At 37.9% G+C, this 19,977-nt stretch overlaps 1 protein-coding gene across 1 annotated transcript in view; it reads right to left on the bottom strand.

Annotated features, from left to right (window-relative positions):
* PCCA (propionyl-CoA carboxylase subunit alpha) overlaps nucleotides 1–19,977 on the bottom strand; it is a 926,251-nt gene that overhangs the window by 640,107 nt on the left and 266,167 nt on the right. The window contains exon 7 of the mRNA XM_075336705.1: nucleotides 17,859–17,990. Coding sequence (XP_075192820.1) covers nucleotides 17,859–17,990 — 132 coding nt within the window. The remainder of the gene's footprint in view (nucleotides 1–17,858; nucleotides 17,991–19,977) is intronic.

Here is a 19,977-nt window from a genome sequence, read left to right as displayed (position 1 = left end):
TTTCCAACCAAATCCGGCTTTAAACATCTCTAAAACAGTATCACGTACCTGCTTGTGTTCCTTGGTCTTCATGATGCGCTCTATGCTTTAAACAGAACACTTAGATTATCACAGAGCAGGTGAATTTATATGGAGACTTTAGTACACACAGGTGGCTTATATTTATCATTATCAGTCATTTAGGACAACATTGGATCATTCAGGGATCCTTAATGAACTTCTGGAGTGAGTTTGCTGCACTGAAAGTAAAGGGGCCGAATAATATTGCACGCCCCAATTTTCAGGTTTTTTTATTTTTTAGGGGCATTGCAGCTATAAGTACCCTTACCACCGACAACCAGACTGGTTTGTCAGGTCTCCATAAGGAAAATAGTCTTCCCCCGTGGTCCCCCATTAGCTTCACATAGGCCAGATCAGTTACCCATACACTGCACTGACGAGGGGCAATCACCCCGAAACACCGTGTCTGCAATTTGGGATTCTGATCTGGCATATATCCTAGGTCATAAGAAAAGGCTTGTTAGAAGGCCACTTTTGACTTTTAGGATTGCTACTTCCAAAAGATGGCGCTAGAGTTTGTCTCCTTTCCTGGAGAGACAATTTGAATTTATTTTTTACAAAAATTTTAAATAAGCATTAAATATTGTTCACCTTCACAATTGTGTCCCACTTGTTGTTGATTCTTTACTATAACATTGAAATTTTAATCTTTATTTTTCAAGCCTGAAAAGTGGGAAAAGGTTGAAAAATTCCAGGGGGTCGAATACTTTCGCAAAGGCGCTGTGTGTGTGTGTGTATGTGTGTATGTATGTATGTGTGTATGTATATATGTATATATATATATATATATATATATATGTATATATATATATATATATATATATATATATATATATATATATATATATATATATATATATATATATATATATATATACATATATATATATATATATATATATCGTAAAGGAAGTTACAGATTTACAGCAAGCTTTGCTTATTAAGCGTAATACTCGCTAACTGGGTTACTCGCTAACCGAGGTTCATATATATATATATATATATATATATATATATATATATATATATATATATATATATATATATATATATATGTATATATATATATATATATATATATATATATATATACATATGAACCTCGGTTAGCGAGTAACCCAGTTAGCGAGTATTACGCTTAATAAGCAAAGCTTGCTGTAAATCTGTAACTTCCTTTACGAGCAAGCTTTGCCGTACGAGCAAAATACTCATCGCACACACTTCCGGTTCCATACATCCACCGCACTCTGACCCGCTCTTACGGTCCGCACAAACACACACGTGTTTTGCTCACCTTACGTTCCGTTCCATCGCCGGCCTCACGATTCTTGTAGTTCGCCACTACAGGATGTGTATCGGTAACCATCGCGATGAGGGAGGAACTTCCGCTGTCAGCCACTACTCAAAGGCAGCGCGCTGACCAATCAGAGGCAAGCAGCTCCTGCCTTTGACGTCAGCGCTCTGGCAGCAGAAGGTCCTCCCTCGTTATGATGTTTACTCGATACACATCCTGTACCGGTGAACTGCAAGATCCAGGAGGCCGGCGATGGAACGGAAGATAAGGTGAGCATATTATGTGTGTGCGAATTTGTGTGTGCTTGTGCGTATTTGTACGTGTTTGTATGTGTGTGAAATGGCAAAATAGGGGACCAGGATGGGACAATTAACAAGTTATGGAACGAACTGTCTGCACTGCAATGATTTCTTAACTTGGTTAACAAGCACACTCCCAGAACGGATTGTTCTCATTAACCAAGGTTCCACTGTGTGTGTGTATATTATATATATATATATATATATATATATATATATATATATATATATATATATATATATATATATATATATATACACATACATATACATACATACATACATACACACACACACACACACACACACACGCTGCAGTTCGAAAGTTTAGAGTCACTTACAGTAGATATTTCCTTATTTTTGAAAGGAAAGCACATTTTTCTTCAATGAAGCAAACATTAAACAGAAATACTATACATTATGATATTATTGCTGATTAGAGAAGCTATAAACAAACCTTCCTTTGAGCTAGTTGAGAATCTGGAGCATTACATTTGTTGGTTCCATTTAACTCTCAAAATGGCCAGAAAAAGAGAACTTTCATATGAAACTTGTCAGTGTATTCTTAGAAATGAAGGATATTCCATGTGAGAAATTGCCAAGAAACTAAAGATTTCCTACAAAGGTGTGTACTACTCCCTTTAGAGGAGAACACAAACAGGCTCTAACCAAAGTAGAAAGCGAAGTGGGAGGCCCTCTGCACAACTGAGCAACAAGACAAGTACATTAGAGTCTCTAATTTGGGAAATCGACGCCTCACAGGTCCTTAACTGGCAGCTTCATTAAATAGTACCCGCAAAACGCCAGTGTCAACGTTTACAGTGAAGAGGCGACTCCAGGATGCTGGCCTTCATGGCAGAGTGGCAAAGAAAAACCCATATCTGAGACTGGCTAATAAAAGGAAAAAGATTAATATGGGCAAAAGAACACCGACATTGGACAGAGGAAGATTGGAAAAAAGTGTTATAGACAGACGAATTAAAGTTTGAGGTATTTGGATCACACAGAAGAACATGTGTGAGATGCAAAACAACTGAAAAGATGCTGGAAGAGTGCCTGACGCCATCTGTCAAGCATGGTCAAGGTAATGTGATGGTCTGGGGTTGCTTTGGTGCTGGTAAAGTGGGAGATTTGTTCAAGGTAAAAGGTATTTTAAGGAAGGCTATCACTCCATTTTGCAACGCCATGCCATATACTGTGGACACCACTTGATTGGAGCCAATTTCATTCTACAACAGGACAATGACCCAAAGCACACCTCCAAATTATGCATTCAACCCTATTGAGCTCTTGTGGGAGCAGCTTGACCGTATGGTACTCAAAAAGTGCACATCAAGCCAATTAAACTTGTGGGAGCGGCTTCTGGAAGTATGGGGTGAAATATCTCCAGATTACCTCATCAAATTAACAGCTAGAGTGCCAAAGGTCTGCAAAGCTGTATTTGCTGCAATGGGAGCATTGCTTGACGAAAGCAAGGTTTGAAGGGGAAAATTATTATTTCAAGTAAAAATCATTATTTCTAACCTAGTCAATGTCTGGACTATATTTTCTATCACTATGCAACTCATTCGATAAATAAAAGAATGACTTTTCATGGAAAAGACAAAATTGTCTGGGTGACCCCAATCTTTTGAACTGTAGTATATATATATATATATATATATATATATATATATATATATATATACACATACGTACATACATACACACACACACACACACACACATACACACACACACACATACACGCACACGCACAAAACAAACTGTTGGATGTTCCTGCAGATTGATTGCAGCGACTGTAATGTATATTATATACCAGTGATGGCGAACCTATGCTACGCACGCTGTCGCCTCATCCAGCCGCACTGGACACCTTATGGCCGCACGGGAACTGAGGGCCCAGTAGCGCGCAGTGGTGGAGCGTTTGTTGGAAGGTGACAGTTTTTTGTTTTTTTTAAACTGTGTGCGGCTGTGCCTGGAGAAGGGGGGGGGGGACATACCAGGATGAGGTACATTTGCTAGGACGGGGCACATTTACAAGGATGGGAGAACATATCAGGATGGAGGAACATGCCAGTATGGGGGAAGAAATCAAGAAGGGGTACATTTGCAAGGACGGGGGTACATGCCAAGATGGGGTGCATTTACCAGGATGTGGAACATTTACCAAGACGGAGTACATTTACCAGGATGAGGTACATTTACCTTGATGGGGGAACATGCCGGGATGGAGAACATGTGTACATTTACCATGATGGAGGACATTTACCAGAATGGAGTACATTTACCATTATGGAAGACATTTACCAGGATGGGGTACATGCTAGGATAAGGGAACATGCCAGGATGGGGTACGATTACCAGGATGGGGCCATGATGGGGACAAATATACCAGAATGCAGGAAATATATATCATGATGGGGCACGTTTATCAGGAAGTGGCCCAAGAAGAGGGACATAACTATGTAATGAAGGGGGAGGGGAGCAACTCGTATGTCTTTATGGGATTTGACTTTGAAATGTAGATGCGGATTACAGGGAGAAATCTGATTGCATTCCATGCTAAAATCTGTCTGTCTAATATTCTGCATTTTTTTCCAGAAAGATTAATCCAACTGCTGTGTCTGGAAAGGGCAGTGGGAGTGGCTGAGCTTCAATGTGTGGTAAGCACGCATAAGCTTGATGCCCCCCTGCTGAAGAAAAGACTGCCAAGGTAAGTTTAAAATCAATTCTAGAATTGGTTGAATTGCCATGTTGGCACTTCGCAAAAAAAATTGGGTTTAGGGCTACAGTTTGGGCACTCGACCTGTGAAAGATTCGCCATGACTGTTATACACACACACACACACACACACACACATTACAGTATGTATCGTCAACTTAATTTAAGGGAATTGTTTGAATTACATTTTTAATATAGCACTAGTTAAACGGTCACAATTATATAATTACAGCATTATTTACAGGGGTGATCCACTAATGGAAAACCACTTATTGGTAAGTCCATAAAAATTGAAATAAAGAAAAAAAAATAATAATAATTACCCCTTGGGCCAGTGCTGCTACTCCATACTCTGTTCTGCATCCTCCTGCCATCAACATCCAGCAGAGGTATCATGCATGTCGGCCTGCAGCCAGTCAGTGACCACTGATTGGCTGCAACATTGCCACTTAGGCTGCTTTCACACATCCGGTTTTTGCTGAGCGGCACAATACGGCGCTTTGCAGAGAAAACGCAACCCATTTTTTTTACCGCCAGTTGCGTTTTTCCCGCATAAACTTGCATTAGCGCCGTATTGTGCCGCATGGCCGTGCGTTGCGTCCGTTTTTTGGCAGATGCGGCATATTTAGCCCATGCGGTGGCCGGATGGAACGCTGCCTGGCACGTTTTTTGTGCGGCGAAAAAAAACGCATCGCGCCGGATCCGGCGCGATTTACAATGCAAGCCTATAGCCGCCGGATGCGGCGTCCTGCGGCAAAAACCGCATCCGGCCGCCGGATGCAGTTTTTTGAACTGCGCATGCTCAGTATCAAGCCGCATCCATCAAAAATGGACGGGCCGTATGGAAAAACTTATGCAACGGATCCGTTTTTTCCACTGCATCTGTTGCATAGGTTTTTGAGCCAGATTGAGCCGAACTGCAAAAAACGGATGTATGAAAGCAGCCTTAGCTTAAGATCTAACAAAATATGAACCCAGAAGCAGATAATCTACTGTTTCAACACTCTTCTGATGACCCTGTTGGATGTTGATGCTAGGGTATTGTTGGGGAAAGCAGATCCACTAAGTACAGAGGAGCAGCACCAGTCAGGTATGTATTGGGTGTTATTCCTTGTCCCATTAATAAGAGGTTGTCTAGTAGTGGGGGAAAAAAAGGAAGGTAATTTATGGGATGAGCTATGGCCAGACTGCAAGAGCAGAGAAAATCACTTGAATTATGAGAAAGGCAATACCTTAAAAAATCCTGCATATACCCAATATATCCAGAATTTTACATTTTTGGGAAGATTATTCATGAAGTGGATGGATAATCCTAGTTAAACACTTCTTTTCAGGAACAATAAATGAGTACACAAAAATAATTCAAGGACGTTCCTTTGTTACCTTTAGTTATGGCAGATGCCCAAAAGATAATTACAGCAGTTTACACAAAATAGAAATGTCACAAATCCTGACACAGTTAGCAATAGTACAACCACATTAAACAGGAATTATCATATACACACAATCCTAATTTGCAATTAGCTGCTCATTTCTTAGTGATGTGCAAAATTAATCAGGCATGGAAATTAGACAAAAAGTCAAAATGAGTGTTGCATGGTAAATATCATGGCTTAAGCAAACAAAATAAGTAGTTAAACATTCCGCAAGCAAATTCCCTGTCGCCACCCTCACAAAGGCAATTTCATCTTTTAGGAATGGTATTTAATTAAAATAATTTTATTTTAAATCTTTTATATAATGATAAGTGTGAAGATTTAAACTTGGCTTCATTCTGCTCAATTATCGCATTAATGGCTTCACTGTTCTTTAAAAGCACACATACAAATATTAGAGAAATAGGAGGGCGGGAGGTTTCAAAAAGATTTCCCACAAGGTGTGCCCCATGCACTAAAGTAGGCTGAGCCTATTGATATTGACAGGTTAAGGCAGGGGTGGGCAATTAATTTTCCCATGGGGCCGCATGAGAACTTGGGATGGTTTTAGAGGGCTAGACTAATATAAATAAATTCTACCCAATACTGTATACAGTATATATACTATCCCTTCATAAACAAACAGTAAGTTAAACAATACAAAGATTCAATGACAATATGGAGGACCTAATTACATCATTAATTAATGATGAGATGATGAACTTTAATGAACTTGTGATTGTAAATAAATTACATGACTATATGCTGCACCTGTAATAAACTATATACTGCACCTGTAATAAATTACACCACTATATACTGCCCCTGTAATAAATTACATCACTATATACTGCCCCTGTAATAAATTACATCACTATATACTGCCCCTGTAATAAATTACATCACTATATACTGCCCCTGTAATAAACTACATCACTATATACTGCACCTGTAATAAATTACATCACTATATACTGCCCCTGTAATAAATTACATCACTATATACTGCCCCTGTAATAAATTACATCACTATATACTGCACCTGTAATAAATTACACCACTATATACTGCCCCTGTAATAAATTACATCACTATATTCTGCCCCTGTAATAATCTACATCACTATATACTGCCCCTGTAATAAATTACATCACTATATACTGCACCTGTAATAATCTACATCACTATATACTGCACCTGTAATAAATTACATCACTATATACTGCCCCTGTAATAATCTACATCACTATATACTGCACCTGTAATAAATTACATCACTATATACTGCCCCTGTAATAAACTACATCACTATATACTACACCTGTAATAAATTACATCACTATATACTGCCCCTGTAATAAACTACATCACTATATACTGCACCTGTAATAAATTACATCACTATATACTGCCCCTGTAATAAACTATATACTGCACCTGTAATAATCTACATCACTATATACTGCACCTGTAATAAATTACATCACTATATACTGCCCCTGTAATAAACTATATACTGCACCTGTAATAATCTACATCACTATATACTGCACCTGTAATAAATTACATCACTATATACTGCCCCTGTAATAAACTATATACTGCACCTGTAATAAACTACATCACTATATACTGCACCTGTAATAAATTACATCACTATATACTGCCCCTGTAATAAACTATATACTGCACCTGTAATAAACTACATCACTATATACTGCACCTGTAATAAATTACATCACTATATACTGCCCCTGTAATAAACTATATTCTGCACCTGTAATAAACTACATCACTATATACTGCCCCTGTAATAAACTATATACTGCACCTGTAATAAACTACATCACTATATACTGCACCTGTAATAAACTATATACTGCACCTGTAATAAACTACATCACTATATACTGCACCTGTAATAAATTACATCACTATATACTGCCCCTGTAATAAACTATATTCTGCACCTGTAATAAACTACATCACTATATACTGCACCTGTAATAATCTACATCACCATATACTGCACCTGTAATAAATTACATCACTATATACTGCCCCTGTAATAAACTATATTCTGCACCTGTAATAAACTACATCACTATATACTGCACCTGTAATAATCTACATCACTATATACTGCACCTGTAATAAATTACATCACTATATACTGCACCTGTAATAAACTATATACTGCACCTGTAATAAACTACATCACTATATACTGCACCTGTAATAAATTACATCACTATATACTGCCCCTGTAATAAATTACATCACTATATACTGCCCCTGTAATAAATTACATCACTATATACTGCACCTGTAATAAATTACATCACTATATACTGCCCCTGTAATAAATTACATCACTATATACTGCCCCTGTAATAAATTACATCACTATATTCTGCCCCTGTAATAATCTACATCACTATATACTGCCCCTGTAATAAATTACATCACTATATACTGCACCTGTAATAATCTACATCACTATATACTGCACCTGTAATAAATTACATCACTATATACTGCCCCTGTAATAAACTACATCATTATATACTACACCTGTAATAAATTACATCACTATATACTGCCCCTGTAATAAACTACATCACTATATACTGCACCTGTAATAAATTACATCACTATATACTGCCCCTGTAATAAACTATATACTGCACCTGTAATAATCTACATCACTATATACTGCACCTGTAATAAATTACATCACTATATACTGCCCCTGTAATAAACTATATACTGCCCCTGTAATAAACTATATACTGCACCTGTAATAAACTACATCACTATATACTGCACCTGTAATAAACTATATACTGCACCTGTAATAAACTACATCACTATATACTGCACCTGTAATAAATTACATCACTATATACTGCCCCTGTAATAAACTATATTCTGCACCTGTAATAAACTACATCACTATATACTGCACCTGTAATAATCTACATCACTATATACTGCACCTGTAATAAATTACATCACTATATACTGCACCTGTAATAAACTATATACTGCACCTGTAATAAACTACATCACTATATACTGCACCTGTAATAAATTACATCACTATATACTGCCCCTGTAATAAATTACATCACTATATACTGCCCCTGTAATAAATTACATCACTATATACTGCACCTGTAATAAATCACATCACTATATACTGCCCCTGTAATAAATTACATCACTATATTCTGCCCCTGTAATAATCTACATCACTATATACTGCCCCTGTAATAAATTACATCACTATATACTGCACCTGTAATAATCTACATCACTATATACTGCACCTGTAATAAATTACATCACTATATACTGCCCCTGTAATAAACTACATCACTATATACTACACCTGTAATAAATTACATCACTATATACTGCCCCTGTAATAAACTACATCACTATATACTGCACCTGTAATAAATTACATCACTATATACTGCCCCTGTAATAAACTATATACTGCACCTGTAATAATCTACATCACTATATACTGCACCTGTAATAAATTACATCACTATATACTGCCCCTGTAATAAACTATATACTGCACCTGTAATAAACTACATCACTATATACTGCACCTGTAATAAATTACATCACTATATACTGCCCCTGTAATAAACTATATACTGCACCTGTAATAAACTACATCACTATATACTGCCCCTGTAATAAACTACATCACTATATACTACACCTGTAATAAATTACATCACTATATACTGCCCCTGTAATAAACTACATCACTATATACTGCACCTGTAATAAATTACATCACTATATACTGCCCCTGTAATAAACTATATACTGCACCTGTAATAAACTACATCACTATATACTGCACCTGTAATAAATTACATCACTATATACTGCCCCTGTAATAAACTATATACTGCACCTGTAATAAACTACATCACTATATACTGCACCTGTAATAAATTACATCACTATATACTGCCCCTGTAATAAACTATATTCTGCACCTGTAATAAACTACATCACTATATACTGCCCCTGTAATAAACTATATACTGCACCTGTAATAAACTACATCACTATATACTGCACCTGTAATAAACTATATACTGCACCTGTAATAAACTACATCACTATATACTGCACCTGTAATAAATTACATCACTATATACTGCCCCTGTAATAAACTATATTCTGCACCTGTAATAAACTACATCACTATATACTGCACCTGTAATAATCTACATCACTATATACTGCACCTGTAATAAATTACATCACTATATACTGCACCTGTAATAAACTATATACTGCACCTGTAATAAACTACATCACTATATACTGCACCTGTAATAAATTACATCACTATATACTGCACCTGTAATAAACTACATCACTATATACTGCACCTGTAATAAATTACATCACTATATACTGCACCTGTAATAAATTACATCACTATATACTGCACCTGTAATAAACTACATCACTATATATTGCACCTGTAATAAATTACATCACTATATACTGCACCTGTAATAAACTATATACTGCACCTGTAATAAACTACATCACTATATACTGCACCTGTAATAAATTACATCACTATATACTGCCCCTGTAATAAACTATATTCTGCACCTGTAATAAACTACATCACTATATACTGCACCTGTAATAATCTACATCACTATATACTGCACCTGTAATAAATTACATCACTATATACTGCACCTGTAATAAACTACATCACTATATATTGCACCTGTAATAAATTACATCACTATATACTGCACCTGTAATAAACTATATACTGCACCTGTAATAAACTACATCACTATATACTGCCCCTGTAATAAACTATATACTGCACCTGTAATAAACTACATCACTATATACTGCACCTGTAATAAATTACATCACTATATACTGCACCTGTAATAAACTACATCACTATATACTGCACCTGTAATAAACTACATCACTATATACTGCACCTGTAATAAACTATATACTGCACCTGTAATAAACTATATACTGCACCTGTAATAAACTACATCACTATATACTGTACCTGTAATAAACTATATACTGCACCTGTAATAAACTATATACTGCACCTGTAATAAACTACATCACTATATACTGCACCTGTAATAAACTATATACTGCACCTGTAATAAACTACATCACTATATACTGCACCTGTAATAAATTACATCACTATATACTGCCCCTGTAATAAACTATATACTGCACCTGTAATAAACTACATCACTATATACTGCACCTGTAATAAACTATATACTGCACCTGTAATAAACTACATCACTATATACTGCACCTGTAATAAACTATATACTGCACCTGTAATAAACTACATCACTATATACTGCACCTGTAATAAACTATATACTGCACCTGTAATAAACTACATCACTATATACTGCACCTGTAATAAACTATATACTGCACCTGTAATAAACTATATACTGCACCTGTAATAAACTATATACTGCACCTGTAATAAACTACATCACTATATACTGCACCTGTAATAAATTACATCACTATATACTGCCCCTGTAAAACTATATACTGCACCTGTAATAAATTACATCACTATATACTGCACCTGTAATAAATTACATCACTATATACTGCACCTGTAATAAACTACATCACTATATACTGCACCTGTAATAAACTACATCACTATATACTGCACCTGTAATAAACTATATACTGCACCTGTAATAAACTACATCACTATATACTGCACCTGTAATAAATTCCATCACAATATACTGCCCCTGTAATAAACTATATACTGCACCTGTAATAAACTACATCACTATATACTGCACCTGTAATAAATTACATCACTATATACTGCACCTGTAATAAATTACATCACTATATACTGCACCTGTAATAAACTACATCACTATATACTGCACCTGTAATAAACTATATACTGCACCTGTAATAAACTACATCACTATATACTGCACCTGTAATAAATTACATCACTATATACTGCCCCTGTAATAAACTACATCACTATATACTGCACCTGTAATAAACTATATACTGCACCTGTAATAAATTACATCACTATATACTGCACCTGTAATAAACTATATACTGCACCTGTAATAAATTACATCACTATATACTGCACCTGTAATAAACTATATACTGCACCTGTAATAAACTATATACTGCACCTGTAATAAACTATATACTGCACCTGTAATAAATTACATCACTATATACTGCACCTGTAATAAATTCCATCACAATATACTGCCCCTGTAATAAACTACATCACTATATACTGCACCTGTAATAAACTATATACTGCACCTGTAATAAATTACATCACTATATACTGCACCTGTAATAAATTACATCACTATATACTGCACCTGTAATAAACTATATACTGCACCTGTAATAAATTACATCACTATATACTGCACCTGTAATAAATTACATCACTATATACTGCACCTGTAATAAATTACATCACTATATACTGCACCTGTAATAAACTATATACTGCACCTGTAATAAATTACATCACCATATACTGCACCTGTAATACATTACAGCACTATATACTGCACCTGTAATAAATTACATCACTATATACTGCACCTGTAATAAACTATATACTGCACCTGTAATACATTACAGCACTATATACTGCACCTGTAATAAATTACATCACTATATACTGCACCTGTAATAAACTATATACTGCACCTGTAATACATTACAGCACTATATACTGCACCTGTAATAAACTACATCATTACATTCCCATATACTACATCACTACACCCTAATATTAGTCACCAGTTACCCCCACCCCCCGTTTTCCCCTCCTCAGGTTATTAGTCACCACTCACCTCTCCCTCCTCAGGCACCTCCGTACGGGTCCCCCGCTGAGCTGCTTCTTCCCTTGTACGGGCCCTGGCTGAGCCGCTGTTGTTCTTGTTCGGGCCCCCGCCGCTGCTTCTCTCTGTACAGACACCGGCTGTGCCGCTTCTCCTGCCGGGCGGGAACCTTTCAAATGACACACACGCGTGCCGCACTGCCGACATCAGGGCGCACGTGTCACAGAGAAAGATGCCGGGCAGGGAACAGAGGACCGATCCTGAAGCTCCGCACAGTGTATCAGCGGAACGCAGGAATCTGTCCTCTGTTCCCTGCCCGGCACCTTTCTCTGTGACACATGCGCAACCCTGATGTCATCAGTACGGTGCGCGTGTGTCATTTGAAAAGTTAGTGCCCGTCAGGAGAAGCGACACCACGTCTCTAACTCTGATCTAATGGGCGGGCCGGTCACAGACAGTAGGTGGGCCGGATGTGGCCCGCGGGACGCCCCTTGCCCAGGTCTGGGTTAAGGTGCATGGGAAAGCTAGCCAACTGATGCCAGGAGAGATGTCGATAGCACAAGTCCGATTTCAGACTGCCAATCACATTGTTTTCACTGATACAAGCTGCTGGCCGATGTGTCAGCCAACAGTTTTCTCAAAGAACACAATGACTGCTCCTGGGTGGGAGTGTAAAGGGAGGTTGTTGGCTAAAGAATCAGTCTGCTCTTTCAGAATGGAAATGTCAAAATGCCATTCCTTCAGAATCTCCCTTACAGATAAGACCTAGTTTCCATTTACCTGTCATTTTTCCCTCCAGCATAATCCAAATACAGAGAAGGAAATTGATATGGGAACTGATCCTATAGTTTTCTATAGAATTACTTCTCATCTGGCACACCAGATGTTGCACCGGGGCCTTTAGCTAGATCAGAAAACTTTTGTTTTTTTTGATCCAGCTCACCAGTTAGGACTTAAAAAGTGGTAGAAAAAAAAAAACCTAGATGACAACAAATGCCATTTTAACAAGAGGATAAATGGAAACCCAGCCTACAAGCTTGGCCTACCCATGTTTGAGCTCTCAATAGTTTTGTGAGAAGTTAATCTTTTGTTCTCACCTCTGGGGGAGCAGCTAAGAAGTGAATCTGGGATCCCAACATCTGCCATCAGAGGAGAGTTAGGACACTGTAAAGCACATTAGCCATGCAGCGTTTTGTGGCATTTCTCACATTTTTTGGCAATTTTTGGGTGCAGATTACGTGTGTGCTTATCATTAGTACATGTTTATTAAAGTTAATTTTATTTACCAACACCACTTCAAAAATGCTGTGCAGAAAACAGCGAAAAGGCTGCAAACATGTTTATGTTTTTTGAAGAGCTTTTTCACTTTCACATTGCTGTCTATGGGTGAAAAATGCAGGGAAAAAAAGCGCCGAAAGAATGCATGTATGGCAGATTTCAAATATGTTGCAGTTCTCAAATTCAGTGAGGGGGAAAAAAATAACTGTGTATGAGATTTCTGAAATCTCAGCTTTTGTTGGTACTGTAAAATATAGTAAGAAAAAAAAGGTAATGAGACTTCAGCTTACCATAGGCAACTGTGCTCCAGGACTTGCAGATGCTCGTGGTCCGCCAGACCAGCCATGCTGGTATATAGCTGAAAAGAAGTGAAGAGTGGACCCAGCACCACAATCCAGTATATTAAAATATCAAAATTTATTAGTTATTAAAAAATCCAACGGATCCAAAACTTGAGAGAACACGCATAAGGGACCTTACGCGTTTCGGACAACAAGTAAAAACAAGTCCTATGATTAAGGTCAAGTAACAAGTCCTGTGACAACAGCTCGATTTCAGGGATGTATCACTTACTGGGCTGCTTGGTGTAGTTTTTATAGAGTACCTGTGCTATCGAATATAGATGTAGCAGAGTTAAATCTTTTGGCCTATGTATAACCCGCCCACACCTCTGACTGACAGCTTCCTGTGTACAATATTAATTGTGAGCAGGCTGCTAATCAGTGGTTGGGGCAGAGTTACACAAATTAGCTGATACATTCTGCATGGGAGATGTACTCTGGCATTGATAATATCCTGCTGATAAAACACTTAAATGCTTGTAATCAGGGTCTTGTGCCCTATATTATTCAGCTCTTGGATAAATAGCAAACATCTGCTGACAGATTCTCTTTAATTATTGACAACTCCCTTATGTTTACTTTATGTGCAAGTCATTTTTCATCCATGTATCTTTGGGGGGATATTAGGTAAGTTTAGCAGCAATTTTTCACATTTTCATAAAGAGTTTTCTTTAGGTTTTTGTATATTGTCACCAGTAAAATCACACAATTTTATATAGTGCACCCATTATAGAACTCAAAATAGCGCTCCTTGTGTTTGCATTAGATTATGTGACGCACCTGATGCGTCAAAGTGCAATGAATGAATGAATAATTAATTTTTCTCATGTAAACTATGTTTTAGCCCCATACCTTTTCATAAAAAAAGCAAGCAGCTAAAGATTTTTATTTTATTGTTACATAATCTATCAAGCATGGCATTGTCCTATATGTTTTCATATACTTAAGCAAATAGAATGGCTCAGAAGGAGAGTAAAGAGATTTTGAGCACTAACATTGCTTTGGCAACCATATTACATTTGGGGAGCCTTTGGGGGGGCCTCTGGCGGTATTCGAGCAGAGGAACCAACGAGTGACACCATTTTTTTAAACTAGACCTATCATTGCATTGGTCTATGGATAAAAAAAACAATTTTAGCCACGAAGTGTCAAAATTAATGTGTGTCAAAAAGTGATTTTATTTATTTATCTTAATTACCTTCTTTTTTTTAACACAACGCTGACAAACACTTACATATTAACATTCTGTGAGTGTGATGAGATACCAAATTTATATACATAAATATGTAACAGTAATTCCAGTGGTGATAGGAGCACTTGGAGCAGTGACCCCTAAGTTGGAAAAATGGCTGCAACAGATTCCAGGAGCAACATCTGAACTCTCTGTCCAGAAAAGCGCAGTGCTGGGAACAACTAGGATCCTGCGCAGAACCCTCAAACTCCCAGGCCTCTGCTAGAGGACCCAAGAATGAGGAAGGACGAATAACCTACCACAGGGGGTGAGAAGGTAGGTTTTTTTTTCTTAAATATATGTATATATACACACACATACACATTTTTAGGGCGGCACGGTGGCTCAATGGTTAGCACTGCAGCCTTGCAGCGCTGGGGTCCTGGGTTCAAATCCCACCAAGGACACCATCTGCAAGGAGTTTGTATGTTCTCCCCGTGTTTGCGTGGGTTTCCTCCGGGTACTCCGGTTTCCTCCCACACTCCAAAGACATACAGATAGGGACTCTAGATTGTGAGCCCCAATGGGGACAGTGTTGCAAATGTATGTAAAGCGCTGTGGAATTAATAGCGCTATATAAATGAATAAAATTATTATTATTATTATTATATACACATATACATATACACACACACACACACATATATATATACACATATATATAATATACACTATCAGTTTCTACCTACATAAACTACTATTAAACAAAAAGATGTTTACGTCACCATTTTCTGAGCCATAACTTCAGTGATGAGGGTGAATGAGTACTTATTTTCTGTGTGTGACAAAATGTAATTTCTGGTGGTATAATTTGGGGATTGGAAAAAGGCCATTTACATTTTTTTTTTGTAAGATTTATTCACATTTTTATTAAAAAAAATATATATTTTTTTTTATTTTACGTTTACTGTGCATCAGAACAGTTTTTCACAGGGACAATAAGCTCACACATCATCTCTCTCTATTCAGGGACCACTCTGCCCACCGCCCTTACTTTTAAGAAGCTATATCTCAGCCTGGATCATAGCTATAGCAGCAATCCAGGGCTCAATTTAAGGCTATGTGCGCACAGTGCGTTTTTCGTGGCGTTTTTGCGCGTTTTTTCGGGTGCGTTTTTGGCCTCAAAACTGCAGGACTTTGCTTCCCCAGCAAAGTCTATGAGTTTTCATTTTTGCTGTCTGCACAGATCTGTTTTTTTTACCTGCGTTTTTGAGTTAAAAAAAAAAAAATGGACATGTCAGTTCTTTCCTGCGTTTTTCTGCGTTTTCCGCCCATGCAATGCATTTGAAAAACGCAGCAAAACGCAGAGATCAAAAACGCAGCAAAACGCAGCCAAAAACCCACCAAATCGCGGCAAAAACGCATGCGTTTTTTGATGCGTTTTTTCGATGCAGGTGCGTTTTTAGCGGCCAAAAACGCACAAAAACGCAGCGTCAAAAAGACGCAGTGTGCGAACCTAGCCTAAGGGTTCGTTCACATCGGTGTTTAAAAAAAAAAACCAAACAAACTGCACTGATTTTTATCCAGAAAACTGGTTTGAGTGTAAACCATTTGGTATTCCATGTTATGCGAGTGTGCAATTTTTTTCTCGTCTCGCATGCATACATGAATTTTTTTTTTATCAGCAACTTTTATTCCAGTAATTTACTGGACCATTTACAGTTTTTTTATGCTACAAAATGGTATTTTTCCACAAAATATGTATGGTGTGTGCCGTGCGTTTTCTTCATCGCACCCATAGACTTGCACTGTTGAGTCTCGGACGTTTTACGCGGCCATACGCAGCATGCTGCAATTTTTTCCTCAGCAAGATTCTAGCGAAGGAAAAACTTGCAGATCAGCACTGACTCATTGATTAACATTGGTGGGAGTGCAATGCATTTTATTATCGTATTGCACTCAGCATATTTATGCGCAGATGTGAGCGAACCCTAAAGCTGAGAATCTCGCAGCTATAACTGTAATTTAAGCCAAAATATGGTTGGTAGAAGGCAGGGTACATCTCATTTGCCCTTGGCAACTGAGCTGCCTCCCGCACCCTTCGAAGGTCAAACTAGATATGTCTTTAGAAGGGCAAGGGTTAAAAAGCTGGAATCATTATAGAATTTTTACATTTCCTTTTCAGTTTTTTGAGGAAAAGATGCCGGATATTTAGGCCTAAAAGAAAAATTTAAACGGTTCTATGAGAGATTTGAAAGAATCCGAACAGCAATGAACGCAATAAAAAAGGTTGCAAAAGCAGTAAAGCCCCCACAGGAATTAATAATGGGGCTACAAGTTTCTCCTCACCTTGACCACCCCATCAAAGCCAGGGATGGTGTTGACCTTTGCATTCTTGGCTAATAGCTTGCTTTCAATCTTATCTCCCATAGCTTGAATTGCATGAGTGTCAGGTCCAATAAAGGTGACGCTTTCTGCTGCCTGTGGAGACAATGAAGGTTTTATGTTTACTAAAAAAAAAAACATTAAGTGTTATCTGTGGTTTCACACTTCAGAGGAACCTTTAAAGAGAGCATGTGGAGAGTAATGTAATTAAGGTTATACACTCCACAAACAAAATTGATTAGAAGCAGGCCAACCAGCCCATTCATTAAATGCACATTTCAAGTGACTTGACCACTTAAAAACTACTGTACAAGCATTGAAATCATTGTTTTCTGTGCTTCATTAGGATGCAAGTATCCAACAGGGATGGCTGCTTCCATCAAGTGCCAGCTATGTGATTGACAAATATGACATACTCTTAAATGCCTGACTTAAGGTCCAGTCACACTAAGCAACTTACCAGCGATCCCAACAACGATAGGGATCGCTGGTAAGTTGCTAGGAGGTTGCTGGTGAGCTGTCACACTGCGACGCTCCAGCGATCCCACCAGCAACCTGACCTGGCAGGGATCGCTGGAGCGTGGCTACACGAGTTGCTGGTGAGCTCACCAGCAACCAGTGACCAGCCCCCAGTCTCCTAGTTACAGCACACATCAGGTTAATTAACCCGATGTGTGCTGCAGCTAAATGTGCACAGAGCAGGGAGCAGCGCACACCGCTTAGCGCTGGCTCCCTGCTCTCCTAGTTACAGCACACATGGGGTTAATTACCTGATGTGTGCTGCAGCTACATGTGCACAGAGCAGGAGCCGGCACTGACAGTGAGAGCGGAGGAGGCTGGTATCAAAGGTAAATATCGGGTAACCAAGGACAGGGCTTCTTGGTTACCCGATGTTTACATTGGTTACCAGCCTCAGCAGAAGCCGGCTCCTGCTCACTGCACATTAGTTGTTGCTGTCTCGCTGTCACACACAGCGATCTGTGCTTCACAGCGGGACAGCAACAACTAAAAAATGGCCCAGGACATTCAGCAACAACCAACGACCTCACAGCAGGGGCCAGGTTGTTGCTGGATGTCACACACAGCAACATCGCTAGCAACGTCACAAAAGTTGTTCGTTACCAGCGATGTTGCTAGCGATGTTGCTTAGTGTGACGGGGCCTTAAATGGGGTTGCATTACATCAGTTATTTTACTACTTGTCAGCAATTTCAACATGAAGGCATGTGATTTTTAGGGGAAAAAAAATACACAAGATATAAAAAAAAAATACTCAGAAAAGTAAGCATTATTACTGATTAGCCACTGAACCACCAGAAGATACAGTAACCTTTTATTCTGGTGATCGATAGCTAGATAGAGATTATATATATATATATATATATATATATATATATATATATATATATATATATATATATATATATATATATATATATATATATATATATATATATATATAAAGCCATTATTTTGTGTAGCACTGTACATATACGGTCTTCACTCACATTAATTATTGATGAAATCATTTCATATCTGCAGCTCCAGAGGGAGTTTTCCTGTTTTTTTGCAAAGCTTAAAAGAAAATCAGGCAGCAATAATCAAAGACCTAGGTATATTTTACTCTAAAATGCTGACGTGGTTTAGATAAAACGTGGTATTAAAAGCTGGCCGGGGAAAATGCAACTAAGCTGACTAGTTCAAGTTGTAGCTAACCGGAGGCTTCTTTCCACCCTTCTCAGCTAGAGTGACAGGCCGCTCCCTAAACACACAGATACAGAAGAGAGTGCTGTCAGCATAGGAGGGAAGAGAGACGCTGCTGGGAACCTGCCTCTTGGACTAGTCAGCTTCCAGCTGAAAACATACATTACTACTTTAATGAGCCTGGTCTCTCCTTCTTCCTGCCTGTGGCTCGGGCAATATTAATCAGCATTAATGGACATATGAAAAGGTTTGCAAGTCCTAATATACTGTGAAAGAAAAATAATATCTTAATTGTAAAAATTTGAAAACCCATAGTATGTCGCCACCTAGTATTTAAAGTATATAGCAGTACACATCAGTATCTTTTCAGCTATTTCACT

This window comes from Anomaloglossus baeobatrachus, chromosome 2, assembly GCF_048569485.1.
Source record: "Anomaloglossus baeobatrachus isolate aAnoBae1 chromosome 2, aAnoBae1.hap1, whole genome shotgun sequence".
Taxonomy (NCBI): Eukaryota; Metazoa; Chordata; class Amphibia; order Anura; family Aromobatidae; genus Anomaloglossus; species Anomaloglossus baeobatrachus.
The sequence above is the reverse complement of the archived record's forward strand: the minus strand, read 5'-3'. Positions and strand labels throughout refer to the sequence as shown.